The sequence below is a fragment of the Mauremys mutica genome, chromosome 12, assembly GCF_020497125.1.
Source record: "Mauremys mutica isolate MM-2020 ecotype Southern chromosome 12, ASM2049712v1, whole genome shotgun sequence".
NCBI lineage: Eukaryota > Metazoa > Chordata > Testudines > Geoemydidae > Mauremys > Mauremys mutica.
In genome coordinates this window covers 2,942,872-2,966,155 of record NC_059083.1, presented here as the reverse complement: position 1 = coordinate 2,966,155, position 23,284 = coordinate 2,942,872, and the positions used below count along the sequence as shown (strand labels likewise).

The 23,284-nt window shown below is 64.9% G+C and overlaps 2 protein-coding genes across 2 annotated transcripts in view; one reads left to right on the top strand and one right to left on the bottom strand.

Moving 5' to 3' along the window:
- Positions 1 to 23,284, top strand: part of LOC123345793 (endothelial zinc finger protein induced by tumor necrosis factor alpha-like) — a 1,203,704-nt gene that overhangs the window by 554,452 nt on the left and 625,968 nt on the right. The window lies entirely within an intron of this gene.
- Positions 1,775 to 23,266, bottom strand: LOC123345804 (collagen alpha-1(V) chain-like). Its single transcript, XM_044982858.1, has 14 exons — positions 23,225 to 23,266; positions 16,350 to 16,403; positions 15,895 to 16,002; positions 13,762 to 13,815; positions 13,622 to 13,675; positions 13,053 to 13,160; positions 12,098 to 12,151; positions 9,746 to 9,781; positions 9,595 to 9,648; positions 8,177 to 8,447; positions 6,825 to 6,937; positions 6,292 to 6,360; positions 4,061 to 4,294; positions 1,775 to 1,921 (listed from the first exon to the last, which is right to left on the bottom strand). The coding sequence occupies exons 1-14, from the start codon at positions 23,264 to 23,266 to the stop codon at positions 1,775 to 1,777; spliced, it is 1,398 nt and encodes a 465-aa protein (XP_044838793.1).

Here is a 23,284-nt window from a genome sequence, read left to right as displayed (position 1 = left end):
CGGCTCAGCACCGGGGGCGCCCGCCGCCTGTCAGACCCCGAAAAGCCAAGACAGTCACCCTGTGAAACGTGTGTCCAGCGGCCCTGAGAAAATCAATTGGATCCCCCCCAGCGCCCAGCTGCAGGATGGGCAGCGTCGCCGGGGCGCTGGGCTCGTGTGGGATTCAAACTCCACGGCACGGCCCAGACCCCTGTGTGTCTCCACACCTTAAATAATAGAGTTAATTTAAAATAAAACAATCCAGCCAGCGTCCTTCTCTTCGCTCCTCGGCCTCTCCCACGGGGGGAGGTTAGTGAAGCCTTTTAAAATACACCCAGAGCAACGATCCCTTGCAAACAGCCGGGGGTGGGGGGGGTGGGGGGATCTGAGCCCTGGGGAGATGTTAATTAACAGGGTTTGTTCATTATTGTAACTGATACGGCAGGGAAGGGACAGAGCAGGGGTAGGGCAGGGAAGGGCCATGGAGCCCTGTCCATGTCAATTAACACTAATTAGTACCAGGGAGGAGGGGGGCACCCCACTGATATTAATACACTTTGATCCTTTGATATTAATTAGTCCAGTGGGGGAGGGGTTGTAGCCTCACAAATCAATACTGATTACCATAGTGGGGGAGGGGAGCGGAGCACCCCACTGAGATTAATGTCAAAGGAAGAAGAAATGTGAATTAGTGCGGTGGGGGAGAGGGACTGGAGCCAGTAGCGTAGCTGGTGGGATTCAGCGGAAGTGGCGCCTGCCAGCCACACAGCCAGAGGAGCCGCGGGGCTGCAGGCTGGCGTGGAAGCGCAGGAGGGAAGGTGAGCCGGGGGGGGGTGTCCGGTCTGGGGGCGTGGCCAGAGGGGGAGCCAAGAGGGGGGCGCCTTTTTTATGTTTTTTGCTCCCTCTACCCTGAAAACCTGGCTACGCCACTGACTGGAGCCCGTTGATAGGGATGAAGGAGGCGGAGGAATCCCAGCCTGGCCCGGACCAGGGGCCCATCTAGCCTGGCCTCCCACCTACGCTGCTCTGGGTGGAAAGGGCAGGGACCCTGCAGGAGGTGACTAAACCAGTAATTAAAGGAACCCTTAGTGAGGAGGAAGTTTCCTCCTGACCCCATCCCTGCAGGCCGGCACCTGCCCTGAAGCATGAGGGTCGTGGTCACTGTGACAGGTGTCAGCACTGTGGGGAGGGGGGACGGGAGCCCACTGGGGTTAACCTAGGTCCTCTATCCACGATGCTGCCCGGCACAGGGGAGCCGGCCGCCCTGCTGACGTTAATTAACTCTGGTTCTCTCACAATGTTCATTAGACATTAATGGCTTTGCTCCCCGGTCAGAGGGAAATTGGGGTACCGGGGTCCATCGTTTCGGGGTGGCTCCAGTCTGGGGTTAGAGCTGAGGGGCTCTGGGAGATATGGAGGGTGAGCCCTGAGACGCTCTGGGGAATATGGCCCACGGGCAATGAGGGATGTAGCTGGGCATTCTGGGAGCTCTGGCTGGAGGACTGTGGGGCTCCGAGGGATCCAGCCAGCGCGTGGGTGTAACTGTCCTCTCTCTACACGTTAAAATACAGGAGGGCTCTAAGCAGTGACGTCTCTTCGGTGTCTCTCTCCGGTCCCTGGTCCCAGCGGGAGACGGCGCCGGATGCGTCGGTCTCGGTGGCTGTGGGTCGTCGTGGCGGGTCCGTCCCTCGGGTGGCCGGTAGGTCCCGTAGCTTCGCTGCTCGGGGGATGGTGGGGCCTGGGCCAGGCTAGGACGTTCCCTCAGGGACCAGGGCAGGGCTCACAGGGGTTGGTCTTAGCCCAGGAAACAGACGGGTCCCACCTCAAACCCAAACTTCTGGTTGGGCTCCCCAAAGTCCGTGAAGTGTGCGTCCAGCAGGGGGAGCTGCTCCACGCGGGGCGTGTTCACCTCCAGCACCGTCCTGTCCGGGCCCTTCCGCCGCTGCAGGGGGAGGGACGGTGGGGGAGGGTCAGGCCGTGGGGTCAGTGGCTCCAGGGGCTGTTCCTGCCACGGGCTCCCCCGGGGGGGGGCCTCTCTCGCCACGGAGACTCGGGCTCTGCCCTCTGTTCCTGCCCTCTGTCCCCGCCAACTGTCTGGTCATCCAGCCTCCCTCCTAGTGTATCCATCCATCGCTCCATCCATCCCTCCATCCTTCCAATCTCCCTCTTAGTGTATCCATCCATATCTCCATCCTTCCCTCCATCCTTTCAGCCTCCCTCCTAGTGTATCCATCAATCCCCCCATCCTTCCAGCCTCCCTGCTAGTGTATCCATCCATTGCTCCATCGATCCACCCCTCCCCGCCCATCCATCCCTCCCTCCTAGTGTATTCATCCACTCTCCTCAACCCTGCAACTGTCTATTCACCCATCCCCGGGTATCCATCCTGTGACATCGCACTCCATATAATTGTATGCAAATATGCTAATGAGTGTGAATATAATGTAACTGGAATATGCTTCATGCAAAAGGTCTCTTGTAAGGGATCATTACAAAGCTTATAATCTACTGAGTGTGATCATCCTGTTTGTATGAATGTACCACTCTTGTATCTGGAACTAGGAATATGAAATATAACTCTGAGACCGATTGTAATTATGCAAAGTGTGGGACATTAATGGTGCTTTGGAATTTTGATGGCTCCCATTAAGGAGGACAATTGACTCTGTTTACTTGTAAGTCTTCCTGTATCCATGTGTGCTGGCAAGTGGGCAATGAAGTCTTGCAGTGACATGTGACCATGTCACCTGGTACTGGAATCCATCTTTAACCTGGCGCTTTTCCATGTAGAAGGGGGGTGGGGACCCAGAGAGGGACAAAGGATTCCCGCCTGGTGCCAAAGCTATAAAAGGGGGTGGAGCAGGACAAAGGGGGGCTGCCAGTCATGAGAAATCCCCTAGGTACCACCTGAGCTGGAACAAGGGCTGTACCGGGGAAGGGACGGGCCCAGACGAGGAAGGTGTCTCCATTCTGTGATAGAAGCTTATTGGAGCCTCTCTGAGGGTGAGATTTTATCTGTGTTCAGTGTCTGACTGTGTTAGGCTTAGACTTGCATGTTCTATTCTAAGCTTTATACAGAGTAAGACGGCTTGATTTGGGTTTAGACCCCATTGGGAGTGGTCTGAGTGCTGGAGACAGGAGCACGTCTTAAGCTGTTTTCAGTTCAGCCTGCAGCTTGTGGGGGACGTGGTGCTGACCTGGGTCTGTGTTTGCAGCAGGTTAGCAGGTCTGGCTCAAACCAGGCAGGGCACTGAACCCCCAGGCTGGCAGGGAAAACGGGCTCAGAGGCCATCTCAGCACATCAGGTGGCAGTTCCCAAGGGGGTTTCTGCGATCCCGCCCGTCACAGTGTTCGAAATCCAATGGGGTTTCCCCGCACAGGTTCGGATCCTGTTCGTGACGCCACTGTGACGGGTTGGGGTCATTACTGTCCTTTGTTCCAGTTTCTTTCAGGTACCCAGGGGGGTGGACAGGCTCTCCCTTGAGCCAGCTGAAGACAAAATGGAGGGGTCTCCCAAGGCTTTACATCGTGTCTCCTTGTGGGTCTAAACCCCTCCCTCTCCCTGTGTAGAATCCCCTCTACAGGCTGGAGTTTGGGAGTCACATGGGCAAGTCACATGTCCCTGCATGACTCAGTTCTCTCCAGGAACGTTCCCAGGAAAGCTCAGATGTGGATTGGCCTCTGTCAAGGCCCATTGTTCACCAAGTACTTCCAATTACTTCAATAACCCCTCACACTTCGTTGATCACATCTGCCTTTGAAGCATCGCGCCAACGCTCATAACTTCCGATATAAAAATGATACATGATTATGAATAGGATGAAAACATTCCGTAGAACATAGCCTGTGCATAGACCTGTGACATGGCCTATGTAGCATAAACGTATCCCAGTTATGTCATATTTACATTCATAAGCATATTTCTATAACACACTATGGGGTGCGTCACACATCCCTCCCTCCCAGCGCCTCCGTCCCAGTGTATCTGTCCCTCCCCAGACCTCCACATGCTCCCGTCTCGCCCTTCGCCCCCCCATTCCAGCCTGTCCCTCCCCCAGCTCCCCGCCCCGGCCCCGCTCACCACGCAGCCGTCAGTGAGGGCCGTGATGTAGGGGCTGTTGTCGTAGCTCATGTCCTCCTCGTTGGCGCCCCGGAGGCGGAGGGCACACTGGTGGCCCCCGGAGGCGGCGCTGCGCCAGGCCACCGAGCGCTGGCAGTGGTAGGTGAAGTTCTGCCGGGCGGCCACGCTGAGCAGCCGCAGGAAGGTGAGCTGCACCGCGCCCACCGGGCGCCCGTCCGCGTCCACATACGAGAACTGGGGGGGCAGGGACACGTTAGGGGGAGATGCACGTGGCAGCCACCCCCCGCACTCCCCGCTCGGGGCAAGGCCTGGGGAGCCCCTGCCCGGGGGGCACTCAGTGGGGATCAGAGTCTGTGCTCTGTGGTGAAGGGCGCCAGAGGCAGGGAGAGAGATGGACAGAGCCGGAGACAGACGGATGGGCAGAGCGGAGGACGGGGGATGGACAGAGCTGGAGACAGACGGGTGGGCAGAGCGGAGGATGGGGGATGGGCAGAGCGGAGGACGGGGGATGGGCAGAGCCGGAGACAGACGGATGGGCAGAGTGGAGGACGAGGGATGGGCAGAGCGGAGGACGGGGGATGGGCAGAGCGGAGGACGGGGGATGGACAGAGCCGGAGACAGACGGATGGGCAGAGTGGAGGACGGGGGATGGACAGAGCCGGAGACAGACAGATGGACAGAGCCGAGGACAGGGGATGGGCAGAGCGGAGGACGGGGGATGGGCAGAGCGGAGGACGGGGGATGGACAGAGCCGAGGACGGGGGATGGGCAGAGCGGAGGACGGGGGATGGGCAGAGCCGGAGACAGATGGATGGACAGAGCCGAGGACAGGGGATGGACAGAGCTGGAGACAGACGGATGGGCAGAGTGGAGGACGGGGGAGGGACAGAGCCGGAGACAGACGGATGGGCAGAGTGGAGGACGGGGGATGGACAGAGCCGGAGACAGACGGATGGACAGAGCCGAGGACGGGGGATGGGCAGAGCGGAGGACGGGGGATGGGCAGAGCCGAGGACGGGGGATGGGCAGAGGGGAGGACAGGGGATGGACAGAGCCGGAGACAGACGGATGGGCAGAGCGGAGGACGGGAGATGGGCAGAGCGGAGGACGGGGGATGGGCAGAGCGGAGGACGGGGGATGGACAGAGCCGAGGACGGGGGATGGACAGAGCAGAGGACGGGGGATGGGCAGAGCAGAGGACGGGGGATGGGCAGAGCCGGAGACAGATGGATGGACAGAGCCGAGGACAGGGGATGGACAGAGCCGGAGACAGACGGATGGGCAGAGTGGAGGACGGGGGAGGGACAGAGCCGGAGACAGACGGATGGGCAGAGTGGAGGACGGGGGAGGGACAGAGCCGGAGACAGACGGATGGGCAGAGTGGAGGACGGGGGATGGACAGAGCCGGAGACAGACGGATGGACAGAGCCGAGGACGGGGGATGGGCAGAGCGGAGGACGGGGGATGGGCAGAGCCGAGGACGGGGGATGGGCAGAGTGGAGGACAGGGGATGGACAGAGCCGGAGACAGACGGATGGGCAGAGCGGAGGACGGGGGATGGGCAGAGTGGAGGACGGGGGATGGGCAGCTCCGAGGACGGGGGCATTAGGGTGACCAGATGTCCCGCTTTTATAGGGACAGTCCCGATTTTTGGGTCTTTTTTTTATATCGGCTCCGATTACCCCCCACCCCCGTCCCGATGTCTCACACTCGCTGTCTGGTCACCCCAAGGGGCATGGACAGAGCCACGGACGGGTTTCTCGGGGGTGGATCTGCCACGCTGCAGACAGAGGGACTCAGGGCTGGACAGACATTAGATGGGGAACAGGCCAGGCAGACAAGACTCCAGGTGGGTCTAGGGATGGATCAGATCGAGGAGAGTCTGGGGCCAGAGAGAGGCACCCTCGGGGCTGGGCACGGAGGGGGATTCCGGGGGGTGAATGACAGAGGAGCTGGAAGGTTGGATGGATGGACGTTAGCTGGAGGTGGGGTCCAGTCACTGGAGACCCCCTTGCAGACCCCAGGTGTCAGCAGGGGGTCAGTGTTGGAGCTGGGGGGTACAGGAGGTATCTGCACGCACACACACACATTCAGAGGTGCCAGGGCCGTGTACGGGGGGCATGAGCTGTATTATCGGGGTGCAGGATCCCCAGGACCAGGCCGGCTGTCGGGGTGACCCTGGTGGTGTCACACCAAGCCCAGGACACCCCCACCGGCCGCCCGGCTCTCACCTTCCTTCCTTCCCGGAACTGGCTGAACCAGCGCGGGGGCTTCTCCTCCTGCCACGCAGACATCTGGACCTGGTGGGGGAGACCAGGAGAGACGGGCTCAGGGGGGGCTGCACCTGGGGGTGCCCCAAACGCGCTGAGCCTGGCTGGGAGCCGGGGGTGAGGCTGGGGCTAAATCCTCCCTTCAGCCAGCCACAGCTGCTCTAGTGCCAAAACCAGACAGCGGCCGCTTGGGGCTGTTATAACAGGAAAGAACCCAGGAGTCCTGGCCCCCAGCCCCCCCACTTCTAACCCACCAGCCCCCATTCCCCTCCCAGAGCTGGGAGAGAACCCAGGAGTCCTGGCTCCCAGCCCCCCCACTTCTAACCCACCAGCCCCCATTCCCCTCCCAGAGCCGGGGAGAGAACCCAGGAGTCCTGGCCCCCAGCCCCCCCCCGCTCTAACCCACCAGCCCCCCCTCCCCTCCCCTCCCCTCCCAGAGCTCGGGAGAGAACCCAGGAGTCCTGGCCCCTAGCCCCCACCCCCATCACACTCACCTTCTGCGTCTCTTTGGTGGGGAAGAGGCAGGTCTCCCCGCCAGCCGTGAAGTCGCAATGCACCTTGAAGGAGTCCCGGGAGCAGCCCTCGTTGGGGTCGATCCAGTACTCGCCTGGGGGTGGGGAGGGTCAGTGCACAAAGAATCCTCCTCGTCCCCCCCAAACCCCCGACCCACCCCAGCAGCACGGCCCCCTAGCGCCACCCAGGGACAGCCCTGACTGCCCGGGCAGAGCCCCCTGCTGCCCCCCGCCCCGCCCCCTGCAGCCCAGCCCCCAGCGCCGCCCTGGGGCCATGGGGAGCTTTGACTGCCCGGGCAGAGCCCCCTGCTGCCCCCCACCCCCTGCAGCCCAGCCCCCAGCGCCGCCCTGGGGCCATGGGGAGCCCTGACTGCCCGGGCAGAGCCCCCTGCTGCCCCCCACCCCCTGCAGCCCAGCCCCTAGCGCTGCCCTGGGGCCATGGGGAGCCCTGACTGCCCAGGCAGAGCCCCCTGCTGCCCCCCCCCCCCTGCAGCCCAGCCCCTCGCGCCGCCCTGGGGCCATGGGGAGCCCTGACTGCCCGGGCAGAGCCCCCTGCTGCCCCCCCTGCAGCCCAGCCCCTAGCGCCGCCCTGGGGCCATGGGGAGCCCTGGCTGCCCGGGCAGAGCCCCCTGCTGCCCCCCCCACAACCCAGCCCCTAGCACCGCCCTGGGGCCATGGGGAGCCCTGACTGCCCGGGCAGAGCCCCCTGCTGCCCCCCCGCTCTCTGCAGCCCAGCCCCTAGCGCCGCCCTGGGGCAATGGGGAGCCCTGACTGCCCAGGCAGAGCCCCCTGCTGCCCCCCCCCCCCCGCAGCCCAGCCCCTAGCGCTGCCCTGGAGCCATGGGGAGCCCTGACTGCCCGGGCAGAGCCCCCTGCTGCCCCCCCTGCAGCCCAGCCCCCAGCGCCGCCCTGGGGCCATGGGGAGCCCTGGCTGCCCGGGCAGAGCCCCCTGCTGCCCCCCCCCCACAGCCCAGCCCCTAGCGCCGCCCTGGGGCAATGGGGGGCTCTGACTGCCCGGGCAGAGCCCCCTGCTGCCCCCCCCTGCAGCCCAGCCCCTAGCGCCGCCCTGGGGCCATGGGGAGCCCTGACTGCCTGGGCAGAGCCCCCTGCTGCCCCCCCCCCCACAGCCCAGCCCCTAGCGCCGCCCTGGGGCCATGGGGGGCCCTGGCTGCCCGGGCAGAGCCCCCTGCTGCCTCCCCCCACAGCCCAGCCCCCAGCGCCGCCCTGGGGCCATGGGGAGCCCTGACTGCCCGGGCAGAGCCCCCTGCTGCCCCCCCCCCGCAGCCCAGCCCCTAGCGCTGCCCTGTCTCCCAGCGAGCCCGGCCCGGCGCTCACCGTCGGGCAGGTCGGGGTGGCAGAGCCGCAGGTCCTGGCAGGTGCGGGCCGGGTTGTCCTGGGTGCCCATCGGGTGCTTCATCTGCTCGATCTCCCGCTTGAGGGCGGTGAGGGAGCCGAAGATCTCGTCCATGCCGCCCGCGTGGCCGTGGGCCCCGTCCGCCGCCAGCCCCTCCCCGTCCTCGCCCACCAGCTGGCTGGCGTCGATCGACCGCTTGCTCTTCCTGGGCAGCTGGATGGGCAGCGGCTGGATCACCTCCCCGGGGGGGCCCTGCGCCGGCACAGCACCGTCAGTGGGGCAGGGGTGGGGGGAGGGGGTGGGCAGGGGCAGGGCAGGGACAGTGTGGGGCAGGGAAGGAAGGAGCAGGGGGAAGAGTGGGGCAGGAGGGGCAGGGAGGGATGGGGGCAGGGCAGTGAGGGAAGGTGATGGGCAGGACAGAGGGCAGGGTGGGGTGGGCCAGGGAGGGCAGGGGGCAGGGGGCAGGGTAAGTAACCAAACTGGGAAGGGGGACGACGCTGTGAGCGAGGGATGGGGGGAGCAGGGGGCAGGGCAGGGAGGGCAGGGGGGCAGGGCGGGGAGGGAAGGGGGCAGGGCGGGGAGGGAAGGAGCAGGGCGGGACAAGGGGGCAGGGAGGGAAGGAACAGGGCGGGACAAGGGGGCAGGGAGGGAAGGGGGCAGGGCGGGGAGGGAAGGAGCAGGGCGGGACAAGGGGGCAGGGAGGGAAGGGGGCAGGGCGGGACAAGGGGGAAGGGAGGGAAGGAGCAGGGCGGGACAAGGGGGCAGGGAGGACAGGGGGCAGGGTAAGTAACCGAGCCGGGAAGGGGGACGACGCTGCGAGCGAGGGATGGGGGGGAGCCGGGGGCAGGGCAGGGAGGGAAGGTGATCGGGAGGGCAGAGGGCAGGGTGGGGTGGGCCAGGGAGGGCGGGGGGGGCAGGGTAAGTAACCGAGCCGGGAAGGGGGACGACGCTGCGAGCGAGGGATGGGGGGAACCGGGGGCAGGGCAGGGAGGGATGGGGGGAGCAGGGGGCAGGGCAGGAAGGGAAGGGGGCAGGGCCGGGCAGACAGCAGGGTAAGTAACCGAGCCGGGAAGGGGGACGGCGCTGTGAGCGAGGGATGGGGGGGAGCAGGGGGCAGGGCAGAGAGGGATGGGGGGCAGGGCAGGGAGGACAGGGGGCAGGATAAGTAACCGAGCCGGGAAGGGGGACGACGCTGTGAGCGAGGGATGGGGGGGAGCAGGGGGCAGGGCAGAGAGGGATGGGGGGCAGGGCAGGGCAGACAGCCGGGTAAGTAACCGAGCCGGGAAGGGGGACGACGCTGTGAGCGAGGGATGGGGGGACCAGGGGAGCAGCTGCAGCGCAGGGAAGGGACGGTCCGAGGCAGAAGGTTGAAGGGAAGCAGGGTGGGGGGGTCACTCACCGGGTGTCCGGGGGGGCCGGGGACGCCTCGCTCACCCTTGGGGCCGGCTTGTCCCTGGCGGGGAGAGAACAGAGACGTCAGCTGCCTGCAGGGCTGACGGGACGGGGGGGGAGAGGGCACCCCCTGCTGGGGCACCCGGGACAGCGCTTACCGTGGCTCCCTTCGCACCCTTGGGACCGGCCGGGCCCTGCAAAGCAACGACAGGACAATCAGAGACCCGGGGGGCTGGCAGCCCTCAGGCCGGGGGAGGGGCGGTGTGACGGGATGCACCCTGCATTCACACCCCTAGTGAGGTCCCTTTGCACACCAGTGACTGGCTAGTCCGTGAGCTCACAGGGCCCCACGCAGCCACGTCGTACACACGTCACGGACACGCTGCAATCACGACTGACAGGTCTGGGGAGGCGCAAGGGCCCGCGTCCAGCCAGGCGCTGTCCGAGCAGACGGGCCAGCACCCAGCAAGCGGCCGCGCTCTGGCACGGGGCCGGGGCAGGACCAGGTCTGAGGCCAGGGCTACGCTGCAGACTGTATCGGTGTAACCACGTCGCTCGGGGCTGTGAATAATCCACCCCCGAGCGAGGCAGTTACACCCACCTGCTGTGGGAGAGCTCCGCCCGCCGACACAGCGCCGGCCCCTCGGGGAGGTGGATTAACTCCGCCGACGGGAGAGCTCCCCAGTGTCGACATCCCTGAGCTCAGCACACCCGCCCCCCCGACTCCACGACCCCTCGCTCCGGGGGTCAAAGCGTTATCTAGGGGTCCCCTCGCTCTGGGGGACAGAGCATTATCTAGGGGTCCCCTGGGGGTCAGAGCGTTATCTAGGGGTCCCCTCGCTCCGGGGCACAGAGCGTTATCTAGGGGTCCCCTCGCTCTGGGGGTCAGAGCGTTATCTAGGGGTCCCCTTGCTCCGGGGGACAGAGCGTTATCTGGAGGTCCCCTGGGGGTCAGAGCGTTATCTAGGGGTCCCCTGGGGGTCAGAGCGTTATCTAGGGGTCCCTTCGGGAGTGCACTGGCATGTCCCAGGGGCTGAGCTATCCAAGGGGGGGTGGACACCCCACGCTCTCACTCCCCGCCCAGTTCTTTCGCTTCTGAGGACACAAGAAACCGGCCGTCGGCCCCCAGGACAGGCCCCGACCCGGCGCATGACCAGCAGTTAGGTGTGACGAAGTGGGAATGTTCTTAATGTTTTCTCTGAATCCTGTGTTGGTGCCTCAGTGTCCCCTCTGCAGTTCTTAATAGCTAGGTGGTGGAATAAGGGGGTGTGGTTGCTGCAGAGGAAGGGGCCAGTGCACCCAAATGCCTGACACTGTCTCCTAGCAACTGACGGCCTGGGCCCCCCCTCTGCAAAGGTGCCAACTGAAGGTGTTGGAGACAAAGGGGTCAGGTGACCTCCTGGCCTGGGAAAGGAGCTGAGCAGAGGAGGGGCTGGAGGGGGTGTCAGTCTGGAGCTGGCTGGGGACGAGGAGTGAGGGCAGATGTGGGGGTCTGGCTCACTGCCTCCCAGCATGGACCCGGCCGAGGGGTCCGGTTCGTGGTACCTACAAGCTCTGTGTTAGCCCCTGTTCCTGTCATCGAATAAACCTCTGTGTCCCCGGCTGGCTGAGAGTCACGTCTGACTGCGCAGTGGGGGGGCAGGACCCCGTGGCCCCCCAGGACCCCGCCTGGGCGGACTCGCTGTGGGAAGCGCACGGAGGGGCAGAGGACGCTGAATGCTCCCAGGAGAGACCCAGGAGGTGAAGCCGTGGGAGCTTCTTGCCCTGCAGACAGGCTGCTCCAAGGGAGAGGAGGCTCCCCAGAGTCCTGCCTGGCTCAGTGGGGAGCAGTTCCAGAGCATCGCCCGGGGACTCCGTGACATTAGGGACTACGTCTGGGACCACGCCCGGCCCCTTAGGGCTCGTTCTGGGCAACGTTTTATCTTTATTCTCCCTGTGACTGTCTGACCTCGACGCCTTGTCACCGGGACCCACTGACCACCTGCCGCTCTGTAGTGAACGAAGCTCGACCCTAATCCCGGGCTGCGAGCCGTGTGGGTAACGCCACCTGTGGGGCTACCGGCTGTATGAGATCCCCTATCGGCCTGGCCAGGAGAGGGCTGGCAGTGCAGAACACCGGCCTGGGGGGCAGCCCGGGGCGGGCTGGGGTCACCCTGCAGCACTAACCCAGGCTGGTGGGGCCGGGCGTGACCCGGGCGTGGCTGGCAGGTGGCGTCTGTACCCAGCCCTCGGGGGGAACATACTGGGGGGCTGTAGGGGGTCCAGGCTGGGAGCTCCAGCAGCAAGGCACCGCAGGGCTCCCCAGGATACCGGGCAGGCAGTGACACAGCCCCTGCCCCAGTCTGGAGCGCACCCCGTAGTGTCACGGGCACGTTACAGGGGATGCCCAGACACAAGGGTGAGGGGCAGATGACAAAACGGGGCCCATTACAGGTGATGCTCAGATACAGGGGCCATGGGGTGAGACCCAGACCCACAAGCAGCACTGGGGAAGGTCAAAGGTCACTCACAGGAAGTCCCGGGGGCCCGGCGGGGCCGATGGGGCTGGTAGCACCAGGGATCCCCTGCAGGGGTGAGAACAGAGCGGAATTAGCATGAGACCAGGAGCACCCCAATTAACCCCTCGCACCCCAGACCTCACAAGGACTCCCATGTTTGCCCCCCGTCTGCCCTGGGTCCAACGCAGCCTCCTCCCTGGGAAGCCCTGCTCACCACCCCCACCCTCAGAGCAGTGATTAGAACCCAGGAGTCCTGGCTCCCATCCCCTCTGCTCTTACCCCCCAGATCCCCCACTCCTCTCCCAGAGCCAGGGATAGAACCCAGGAGTCCTGGCTCCCAGCCCCTGCTCTAATCCACCAGCCCCCACTCCCCTCCCAGAGCCGGGGAGAGAACCCAAGCGTCCTAGCTCCCAGCCCCTGCTCTAATCCACCAGCCCCCCTCCCCTCCCCTCCCCTCCCAGAGCTGAGGAGAGACCCCAGGAGTCCTGGCCCCCAGCCCCCCCTGCTCTAACCCCCCAGCCCCCACTCCCCTCCAAGAGCCGGGGAGAGAACCCCGGAGTCCGGGCTCCCAGCCCCCCCTGCTCTTACCTCCAGCCCCCACTCACCTCCCAAAGCCAGGGAGAGAACCCCGGAGACCTGGCCCACAGCCCCCCTGCTCTAACCCACCAGCCCCCCACTCCTCTCCCAGAGCTGGGATAGAACCCAGGAGTCCTGGCTCCCAGCCCCCCTGCTCTAACCCACCAGCCCCCACTCCCCTCCCAGAGCTGGGATAGAACCCAGGAGTCCTGGCTCCCAGCCCCCCTGCTCTAACCCACCAGCCCCCACTCCCCTCCCAGAGCTGAGGAGAGAACCCCAGAGTCCTGGCTCCCCACAATGAGATTCCCCCAAGCTCCCACTGCTCCCCACATGGCAGGGGTCTCTGGCAGGGGGTCTGGCGGTGAAGAACTCCCCCTCCCCCGATACTCACGGTCTCTCCTTTGGACCCAAGGGAGCCCTGCGGGCCAGGCAGGCCCCGGTCCCCTTTCTCTCCCTGCTCGCCCGGGGGCCCGATCAGGCCGATCAGACCGGGGTGGCCCTGGGAAAGACACAGTGGTCAGTGCAGGACAGACAGAAGGGGGCGGCATGCTGGGGGTGGGCGTGTCGGTAGGGACACCGTGTGGGGAGGGGTCTGCGTGCGGGTCTCTGCCCTGGGTGCTCACACCCCCTCGTGCCCCTTGTGCGGGCTGTGGGACGTGCACCCCAGGGATACTCGCAGGCGGTTGTGCTGACGTGTCTGGTTCACACAGACTTGTGTATCGCTTGTGCCACACTCGTGATGCGCGTGTCGTGGGCGTTCCCGTCTCCTGGTGCATTCACCCGCACTGTGTAGCACGTGTGTGCTGGCATGTTCCCTGGCACTGCGTGGCGTGGGCTGGCGCCACGTGGCACATGCTGGTGCACACTGGTGCACGGGGCGTGTATCATTCCCCCCGCACCCACGGGTGTGTTGTGTGTGTTCACACACAGGCCGTGCACCCCCCGTGTGCCCCCGCTCACCTTCTCTCCTTTGGCTCCGGAGTCCCCTTTGAGGCCGGGCAGCCCCGGGGGGCCCTGCGGGGAGACACAAGCAGAGCGGTTAGCCGGGGAGGGGAGGGGAGCGGGGGCTCCGTCGCAGGGGAGGGCGGAGTCACACTCACCACAGGTCCAGGGGGGCCCGTCTGGCCCGTCGCGCCCGGCTTGCCTTGTTCTCCCTGCGGGGGATGGAGGGGAGATTTAGCGCTAAACGCTGCCCCGACCATGCCCTGGGGCTGCCCCCCACAGCCCAGCCCGAGGCCCCACCCTGCTCTGGGGCTCCCCAGTCGGAGGCAGCAGGTCCTGCACCCCACCCCTCTGGGGCTCCCCAGTCGGAGGCAGTGGGGCCTGCACCCCACCCCTCTGGGGCTCCCAGCCTGGAGGCAGTGGGTCCTGCACCCCACCCTGCTATGGGGCTCCCCAGCCTGGAGGCAGTGGGGGTCCTGCACCCCACCCCTCTGGGGCTCCCAGCCTGGAGGCAGTGGGTCCTGCACCCCACCCCTCTGGGGCTCCCCAGTCGGAGGCAGTGGGTCCTGCACCCCACCCCTCTGGGGCTCCCCAGTCGGAGGCCGTGGGTCCTGCACCCCACCCTGCTCTGGGGCTCCCTAGTCGGAGGCCGTGGGTCCTGCACCCCACCCCTCTGGGGCTCCCCAGTCGGAGGCCGTGGGTCCTGCACCCCACCCTGCTCTGGGGCTCCCCAGTCGGAGGCAGTGGGTCCTGCACCCCACCCCTCTGGGGCTCCCAGCCTGGAGGCAGTGGGTCCTGCACCCCACCCCTCTGGGGCTCCCCAGTCGGAGGCAGTGGGGCCTGCACCCCACCCCTCTGGGGCTCCCAGCCTGGAGGCAGTGGGTCCTGCACCCCACCCCTCTGGGGCTCCCCAGCCTGGAGGCAGTGGGGGTCCTGCACCCCACCCCTCTGGGGCTCCCAGCCTGGAGGCAGTGGGTCCTGCACCCCACCCCTCTGGGGCTCCCAGCCTGGAGGCAGTGGGTCCTGCACCCCACCCTGCTATGGGGCTCCCCAGCCTGGAGGCAGTGGGTCCTGCACCCCACCCCTCTGGGGCTCCCCAGTCGGAGGCAGTGGGTCTCAGGCGTTGACTGCTCTGGACAGGCCTGCAGGGGGCAGAGCTCCACTCTCAGCCCATTGGCATTGGGGGAGGGCTGTTCTGGAGTCACAGCGGGGGCAGCTGAGACCAGCCCCAGCCCCAGCCCCCGTGTGTCTGGGGCTCAGGGACTCATCAGCAGGCAGGGAAATACAAGCGTGGACTGCTGAGCTGGGGACACCTCACCCCCTCCCAGAGCTGGGGCAGAACCCAGGAGTCCTGGCTCCCAGCCCCCCCTGCTCTAACCCACCAGCCCCCATCCCCTCCTGGAGCTGGGAGAGAACCCAGGAGTCCTGGCTCCCATCCCGCATGCTCTGATCACCAGCCCCCACTCCCCCCCCCAGAGCCAGGAGAGAACCCAGGAGTCCTGGCTCCCAGGCCCCCCGATCTAACCCACTAGCCCCCACTCCCCTCCCAGAGCTGGGGCAGAACCCAGGAGTCCTGGCTCCCAGCCTGGAGGCAGTGGGTCCTGCACCCCACCCCTCTGGGGCTCCCCAGTCGGAGGCCGTGGGTCCTGCACCCCACCCCTCTGGGGCTCCCCAGTCAGAGGCAGTGGGTCCTGCACCCCACCCTGCTCTGGGGCTCCCCAGTCGGAGGCAGTGGGTCTCATGCGTTGACCGCTCTGGACAGGCCTGCAGGGGGCAGAGCTCCACTCTCAGCCCATTGGCATTGGGGAAGGGCTGTTCTGGATTCGCAGCGGGGGCAGCTGAGAGCAGCCCCCGTGTGTCTGGGGCTCAGGGACCCATCAGCAGGCAGGGAAATACAAGCGTGGACTGCTGAGCTGGGGACACCTCACCCCCTCCCAGAGCTGGGGCAGAACCCAGGAGTCCCGGCTCCCAGCCCCCCCTGCTCTGACCCACCAGCCCCCACTCCCCTCCCAGAGCCAGGAGAGAACCCAGGAGTCCTGGCTCCCAGCCCCCCCTGCTCTGACCCACCCGCCTCCACTCCCCTCCCCTCCCAGAGCTGGGGCAGAACCCAGGAGTCCTGGCTCCCAGCCCCCCCTGCTCTGACCCACCAGCCCCCACTCCCCTCCCAGAGCTGGGGCAGAACCCAGGAGTCCTGGCTCCCAGCCCCCCTGCTCTGACCACCAGCCCCCACTCCCCCGCAGAGCCGGGACAGGACCCAGGCGTCCTGCTGGCGTGCACTGGCTGTCACTTACCACTGAGCCAGGGATGCCTCTCAGCCCGTCAGGCCCCTGCTTGCCGGCCGGTCCCTGGGGCCCCACGGGGCCGGTCTTGCCAGGGGGTCCCACGGCGCCTGGCTCGCCCTGGGGGACGGAGGGGCAGGGTGAGCTCGGGGATGGGCGACACGGTCACAGCTGTGGGGGGGGCTCCTTGGCGTCGCTGTGTCCCGTTGGGGTCAGAGGCCATCCTGGGGCTCCCCGTCACACCGACCCCAGTGCATCATGGGTCAGGAGCCCTTGGCATGGTTGGGCCGCGGCCTGGCTGGCTGCACCGGGAGCTCCCAGCCTGGGCCCTGGGACAGACCCAGTCGTGCCTCATCTCCGGCGAGCTCTGAGCTGGGTCTGACCCCAGGGGATCCGGGACCCGACACCTCCCCAGCAGAGACGCCACCCGGGGGGGGGGGGCGGGGGATGGAGCCTGAGTCACTTACCTTAGTGCCCTTCTCGCCCTGATGCCCCTCGGGACCTGGGGAGCCTGCGGGACCCTACGGAGAGAGGAGACAGGGAGTGAACAAGGGAATGGGGCAGGGGCCTGTCCCCTCTAGGGGGCGCCGGCTCCCACCCGGCCCCAGGGCAGGGACTGGCTGGCTCAGGGGGGCAGGGAATGGGACACGGGGCCTGTCCCCTCTCAGGGGTGCCGGCTCCCACAGCCCCAGGGCAGGGACTGGGTGGCTCAGGGGGGCAGGGAATGGGGCAGGGGCCTGTCCCCTCTGGGGGGTGCCGGCTCCCACCCGGCCCCAGGGCAGGGACTGGCTGGCTCAGGGGGGCGGGGAATGGGGCAGGGGCCTGTCCCCTCTCAGGGGTGCCGGCTCCCACCCAGCACCAGGGCGGGGACTGGCTGGCTCAGGGGAGCAGGGAATGGGGCAGGGGCCTGTCCCCTCTAGGGGGCGCCAGCTCCCACCCGGCCCCAGGCCAGGGACTGGCTGGCTCGGGGGGGCGGGGAATGGGGCAGGGGCCTGTCCCCTCTAGGGGGCGCCGGCTCCCACCCCGCCCCATGGCAGGGACCGGCTAGCTGGGTGTGGGGCGGGAATGGGGCCTGCGGCCTGTGTCACGGAGTGTGGGGGAGTCCGGCCCTGCACCCCTCTTCCTGAACTCACAGTGACTCTCAGCCAGCCAGTAAAACAGAAGGTTTATTGAACAACCGGAACACAGGATACAGCCCAGCTTGTGTGCAGAGCCAGGACCCCTCAATCTGGCCTTTCTGGGGGGTTCAGGGTGCTTGGATCCCAGCCTAGGATCCCCTGAAACCCACCTCCCAGCTCCCAAAACCGAGGAATGCCTCCACTCCCCCGTTCCCTTTTGTCTACCTCCAGCCAGAGGTGAGACCTCCCCTCCCCCAGGCCAGGCTCATGTTACAGCTGCATACCTGTCTCTGCCTACCAAGCACACAGACAGCCCCTGCTCCTTCACACCTCTCCCCCCTCCGAGACTGAACTGAGCGGGGTCACTGCCCAGTGACCCGGGGAAGTTCGGGGCCCCCTCTCCGGGACAGCGCGTCCGCTATCAGGTTGGCACTTCCCTTCACGTGGACCACGTCCATGTCATAGTCCTGCAGGAGCAGGCTCCACCTCAGGAGCTTGGCGTTGGCTCCTTTCATCTGGTGCAGCCAGGTCAGGGGAGAGTGGTCGGTGTACACGGTGAAGTGGCGCCCAAAGAGATAGGGCTCCAGTTTCTTCAGGGCCCACACCATGGCCAGGCATTCCTTCTCGATGGCCGCGTAGTTCTGCTCCCGGGGTAGCAACTTCTTGCTCAGGTACACGATGGGGTGTCTGTCCCCCTCTTCATCCTCCTGCATCAACACCGCCCCCAGGCCCGTGTCTGAGGCGTCGGTAAACACCATAAAGGGCTTGTCAAAGTTTGGGTTTGCCAGAACTGGGCCTCTGAGCAGAGCCTCCTTCAGCGCCTGGAGAGCCTGCTGGCACTGCTCAGTCCAGACCACCTTGTCTGGCTTCCCCTTCTTGCACAGCTCAGTGATGGGGGCGGCTATGGCGCTAAAGTGGGGCACGAACCTTCGATAATACCCCGCCATCCCGATAAAGGCCTGGACCTGCTTTTTGGTCTGGGGAGCGGGCCAGTCTCTGATCACCTCCACCTTGGCCGGTTCCGGCTTTAGGCAGCCGCTCCCCACCCGATGGCCCAGGTAAGATACTTCAGCCATCCCCACCTTGCACTTCTCAGCCTTTACGGTTAACCCCGCCGCCCGGAGTCGGTCCAGCACTTGTCTAACCTGGAGCACATGGTCCTCCCAGGTCTGGCTGAAGACGCAGATGTCATCAATATACGCCACAGCAAAACTCTCCATCCCCCTCAGCAGCTGATCCACCAGGCGCTGGAAGGTGGCCGGCGCTCCCTTGAGGCCGAAGGGCAGGGTCAGAAACTCATAGAGCCCCAGGGGGGTGATGAAGGCCGATTTCAGCCTGGCATCTGCGTCCAGCGGCACTTGCCAGTAGCCCTTTGTAAGATCCATGGTGGTGAGGTACCGAGCGCCTCCCAGCTTGTCCAGGAGCTCGTCAGGCCTTGGCATGGGGTAGGCATCAGATACAGTGATGGCATTGAGCTTTCGATAGTCCACACAGAACCGGATCGACCCGTCCTTCTTGGGGACCAGCACCACTGGGGAGGCCCAGGGGCTGGCGGACGGCTGAATCACCCCTAAAGCCAGCATGTCCCTGACCTCCCTTTCCAGGTCCTGGGCAGTCTTCCCGGTAACCCGAAAAGGGGAGCAGCGTATCGGGGTGTGTGCCCCAGTCTCCACCCGGTGGACGGTCAAATTAGTGCGCCCAGGTTGGTTGGAAAACAACTGTCGGTACAGTTGCAGCACCCCTCTGATCTCAGCATGCTGAGCCGGGGTCAGCTGATCTGAGAGGGGAATCGCCTCCAGGGGGGAACCAGCCTTTGTCCCTGGGAATAGATCCACTAGAGGGTCATCCCCCGGCTCCTCCCAGTGCCCACACATGGCCAGCACCATATTCCCTCGGTCATAATATGGCTTCATCATATTCACATGGTACACCCGGCGGTGATGAGCCCGGTTCGACAGCTCCACCACATAGTTTACCTCATGTAGGCCTGGTCTACACTAGGAGTTTATGTCGAATTTAGCAGCGTTAATTCGATTTAACCGTGCAACCGTCTGTGATGGAGCAGGGGCTGTCTGTGTGCTTGGTAGGCAGAGACAGGTCTGCAGCTGTAACATGAGCCTGGCCTGGGGGAGGGGAGGTCTCACCTCTGGCTGGGGCTAGACAAAGGGAAGTGGGGAGTGGAGTCACTCTTCGGTTTTGGGAGCTGGGAGGTGGGGTTTCAGGGGATCCTAGGCTGGGATCCAAGCACCCTGAACCCCCAGAAAGGCCAGATTGAGGGGTCCTGACTCTGCACGCAAGCTGGGCTGTATCCTGTGTTCCTGTTGTTCAATAAACCTTCTGTTTTACTGGCTGGCTGAGAGTCACTGTGAGTTCGGGAAGAGGGGTGCAGGGCCGGACTCCCCCACACCCCGTGACAACTGGTGGCAGCGGTGGGATCGGCGGCACCCCGTGGACGGCGCTTCCTGCAGTAAGTGACTGGGGAGCAGTAAAACGAAGGGGCGATTCACCCCTGGGCGAGTGTGGCCAGAGAGCAGGACTTTGCAGTAACAGGGTCCCCCGGGGGATCACAGCGAGCGATCCCAGGGGCGGAGGAGTCTGCAGCTCGACCCTGGCAGAGAGGTGGTGACCTCAAGGACTGGCACACTAGGGGTTCCCCTGGAACCCGTGGGGAGCGGCGAACACCCCGGCCTGCGAGCGGCCAGCAGGAAGATGTATTCCCAGAAGCGCAAGTGTGAGCTGGTGGAGCTGTGCAAGCAGGGGGGGCTGCGCCATGGGAAGCTCACCAAGGCCCAGCTGATTGCCCGGCTGGAGGAGAGAGATCGCAGGGATGAACCGGTCCCTGTCTCTGAGGGAAGCAGCCGGGCAGATGCAGCACAGGCACCAGTGTCTGTACCCGCTGGGAGTGGTCAGCCGGCCGATGAGGGCTCCTCGAGACACCCCACCCCTAGGCGTAGAGGGAGGGGGAGGAGGAGCCCAGCTACCGAGGGCTCCGTGACCCCCCCGGCCAGCAGAGGATCGTCCCGGCGACGCTCGGCCTCCGTGGAGCACAGGCGGCTGGACTTGGAGAGAGAGATACAAATGAAAGAGATGGAGGAGCGTAAGGAGCTGAGGGCATATGAGGAAAGACAAAGGCAACGCGAATTCGAGGAAAGGGAAAAGGAGAAGCAACGCGAATACGAGGCGAGAGAGAAGGAGAAGCAACGTGAATTTGAGGACAGGGAGAAGCAGCGCAACCATGAGCTGGCCATGGCCCAGCTGAACAACAGGGAGGCCCCGGCTGCGGTGAGTGAGGGTGGCCCCAAGCCTACAAAGAGCTTGGATAAGAGTTTCCTGGCCCGGCGTAAGGAGGGGGAGGACATAGACACCTTCCTGACGGCCTTTGAGAATGCCTGCGAGCTGCACGAGGTGGACCCCGCAGACAGGATCCGGTGCCTCACCCCCTTACTGGATCCCACCGCCGTGGAGGTGTACAGCCGAATGAAAGGGGCGGAGGCGCGGGACTACAACCTGTTCAAAGAGGCCCTACTCCACGAGTTTGGGCTGACCCCGGAGATGTACCGGAAGAGGTTCCGGAGTCAACGTAAGACCCGGAAGGGCACATACCTGCAACTGGTCAACCGGGCGCAGGGGTACGCCCGCAAGTGGACAGCTGGGGCCCAAACTAAAGAGGAGCTGCTTGACCTATTCGTACTGGAGCACCTGTATGAGCAGTGCCCATCCGACCTGAAGCGGTGGTTGATGGACCAGAAGCCGGAGAACCCGCAGCATGCAGGCCAGCTGGCCGACCAATATGTGGACAGTCGGGCGGGGGATGGCAGGGAGGAGTCTCGAGGGAGCAGGCCTGCCTCAACGCAGAGAGAGAGTCACCATGGGACCTCCCAGCGGGGCCCTATGGAGAACCCCCACAAAAGGGGAACATCCAGTGTCAGTTCCACCCGACCCCCGCGAGGGGACCCACGAGACATGGGCTGCTTCCACTGTGGCCAGCAAGGCCACATACGGGCCCAATGCCCCAAGCTCCGAGACAGACCGAGCAGACCCAACCCGCAGAGGGTTGATTGGGTAAAGACCCAATCGGAGGAGGGGCAACATGCCCAAGAGAGGGGGGCTGGCAGCGTCCCACCTGGGAAGGAGGGAGGAGGGCCCCAGGTCAGCGCCCCTGGGGGGCTGGATGCTCCGGACACAAGGTTCTGCTACAGGGTGGCCACGGGGCTGCCCCTCCGGAGCGAGTGCCTTGTTCCCCTGGAGGTGGATGGGAAGAAGGTCACTGGGTACTGGGACACAGGCGCAGAGGTGACGCTGGCCCGGCCCGAGGTGGTGGGCCTAAATCGGATGGTGCCTGATACCTACCTGTCCCTAATGGGCGTGAGCGGGACCCCATTCAAGGTGCCTGTGGCGCGGGTGCACCTGAAGTGGGGGGTCAAGGAGGGCCCCAAGGATGTGGGAGTGCACCCCCATTTGCCCACAGAGGTGCTAATGGGGGGGGGCCTCGAGACCTGGCCCGGCAATACCCGGGGTGCCCTGGTCGTGACCCGTAGTCAGAGTCGGCGCAGGGCTCTGCACCCTGACAACGGGGAAAGTACTCTGCCCGAGTGCCTGGCAGGGAGGGAACGCCCAGAGACACGACCCAGAGAGGCTGCGGCCTCAGACCCAGCCGGGGAGAGAGAGCAGATCCCCTTCCCTGTCCCAGCTGCTGAGTTCCAGGCCGAGGTGCAGAAGGATCCCTCCTTGCAGAAGCCCAGGGAACGGGCTGACCTCAATGCAGCGCAGACCATGAGGAGAGGTTGCAAGGAGAGGTTCCTGTGGGAGAAGGGGTTCCTGTATCGAGAATGGGCTCCCCCCAGGGAGGTGGAGTCATGGGGGATTAGGAGGCAGCTGGTGGTTCCCCAGAAGTTTCGCCACAAGCTGCTGTACCTGGCCCATGACATCCCCCTCGCAGGGCACCAGGGAATCCGGCGCACCAGGCAGAGGCTGCTACAGAACTTTTACTGGCCTGGGGTCTTTACCCATGTCCGGCAGTACTGCCAATCCTGTGACCCCTGCCAGCGGGTGGGGAAGGCCCGGGACAAGGGGAAAGCAGCTCTGAGGCCTTTGCCCATCATAGAAGAGCCTTTCCAGAAGGTGGCCATGGACATGGTGGGACCTCTCAGCAAGGCGACCCGGTCAGGGAAGAACCACATCCTGGTGGTGGTAGATTTCGCCACTCGATACCCCGAGGCGGTGGCCTTGTCCTCTACCGAAGCAGACACCGTGGCGGATGCGCTGCTGACCATTTTCAGCCGGGTGTTGTTCCCCCAGGAAGTCTTAACGGACCAGGGGTCCAATTTCATGTCGAAGCTGCTCCAGTCCCTGTGGGAGAAATGTGGGGTCCGACCCAGCTGGGCCTCAGCGTACCACCCCCAGACCAACGGGCTGGTGGAGAGGTTCAACGGGACGCTAAAGATGATGCTAAAAACATTCATGCACCAGCACCCACAGGACTGGGACAAGTACTTACCTCACCTGCTGTTTGCGTACAGGGAGGTACCCCCGGAGTCTACTGGGTTTTCGCCGTTTGAACTGTTATATGGAAGGCGGGTAAGGGGGCCCCTGGACCTGCTGAGAGACGAATGGGAGGGGAAGGCCGCTCCCGATGGAGAGTCGGTGGTGGAGTATGTCCTGACCTTCCGGGAAAGACTTACCGAGCTCATGGGCCTGGCCAGGGAGAATCTGGCCCGAGCCCAGAGGAAGCAGAAGGTCTGGTACGACCGCACGGCGCGGGCCCGTGCCTTTGCCACCGGGGACCAAGTGATGGTTCTCATCCCCGTGAGGAAAAACAAACTCCAGGCTGCCTGGGAAGGGCCCTTCAAGGTTGTCAAGCAACTAAATGAGGTAAACTATGTGGTGGAGCTGTCGAACCGGGCTCATCACTGCCGGGTGTACCATGTGAATATGATGAAGCCATACTATGACCGGGGGAATATGGTGTTGGCCGTGTGTGGGCACTGGGAGGAGCCGGGGGATGACCCTCTAGTGGATCTATTCCCAGGGACAAAGGCTGGTTCCCCCCTGGAGGCGATTCCCCTCTCTGATCAGCTGACCCCAGCCCAGCATGCTGAGATCAGAGGGGTGCTACAACTGTACCGACAGTTGTTTTCCAACCGGCCTGGGCGCACTAATTTGACCATCCACCGGGTGGAGACTGGGGCACACACCCCGATACGCTGCTCCCCTTTTTGGGTTACCGGGAAGACAGCCCAGGACCTGGAGAGGGAGGTCAGGGACATGCTGGCTTTAGGGGTGAT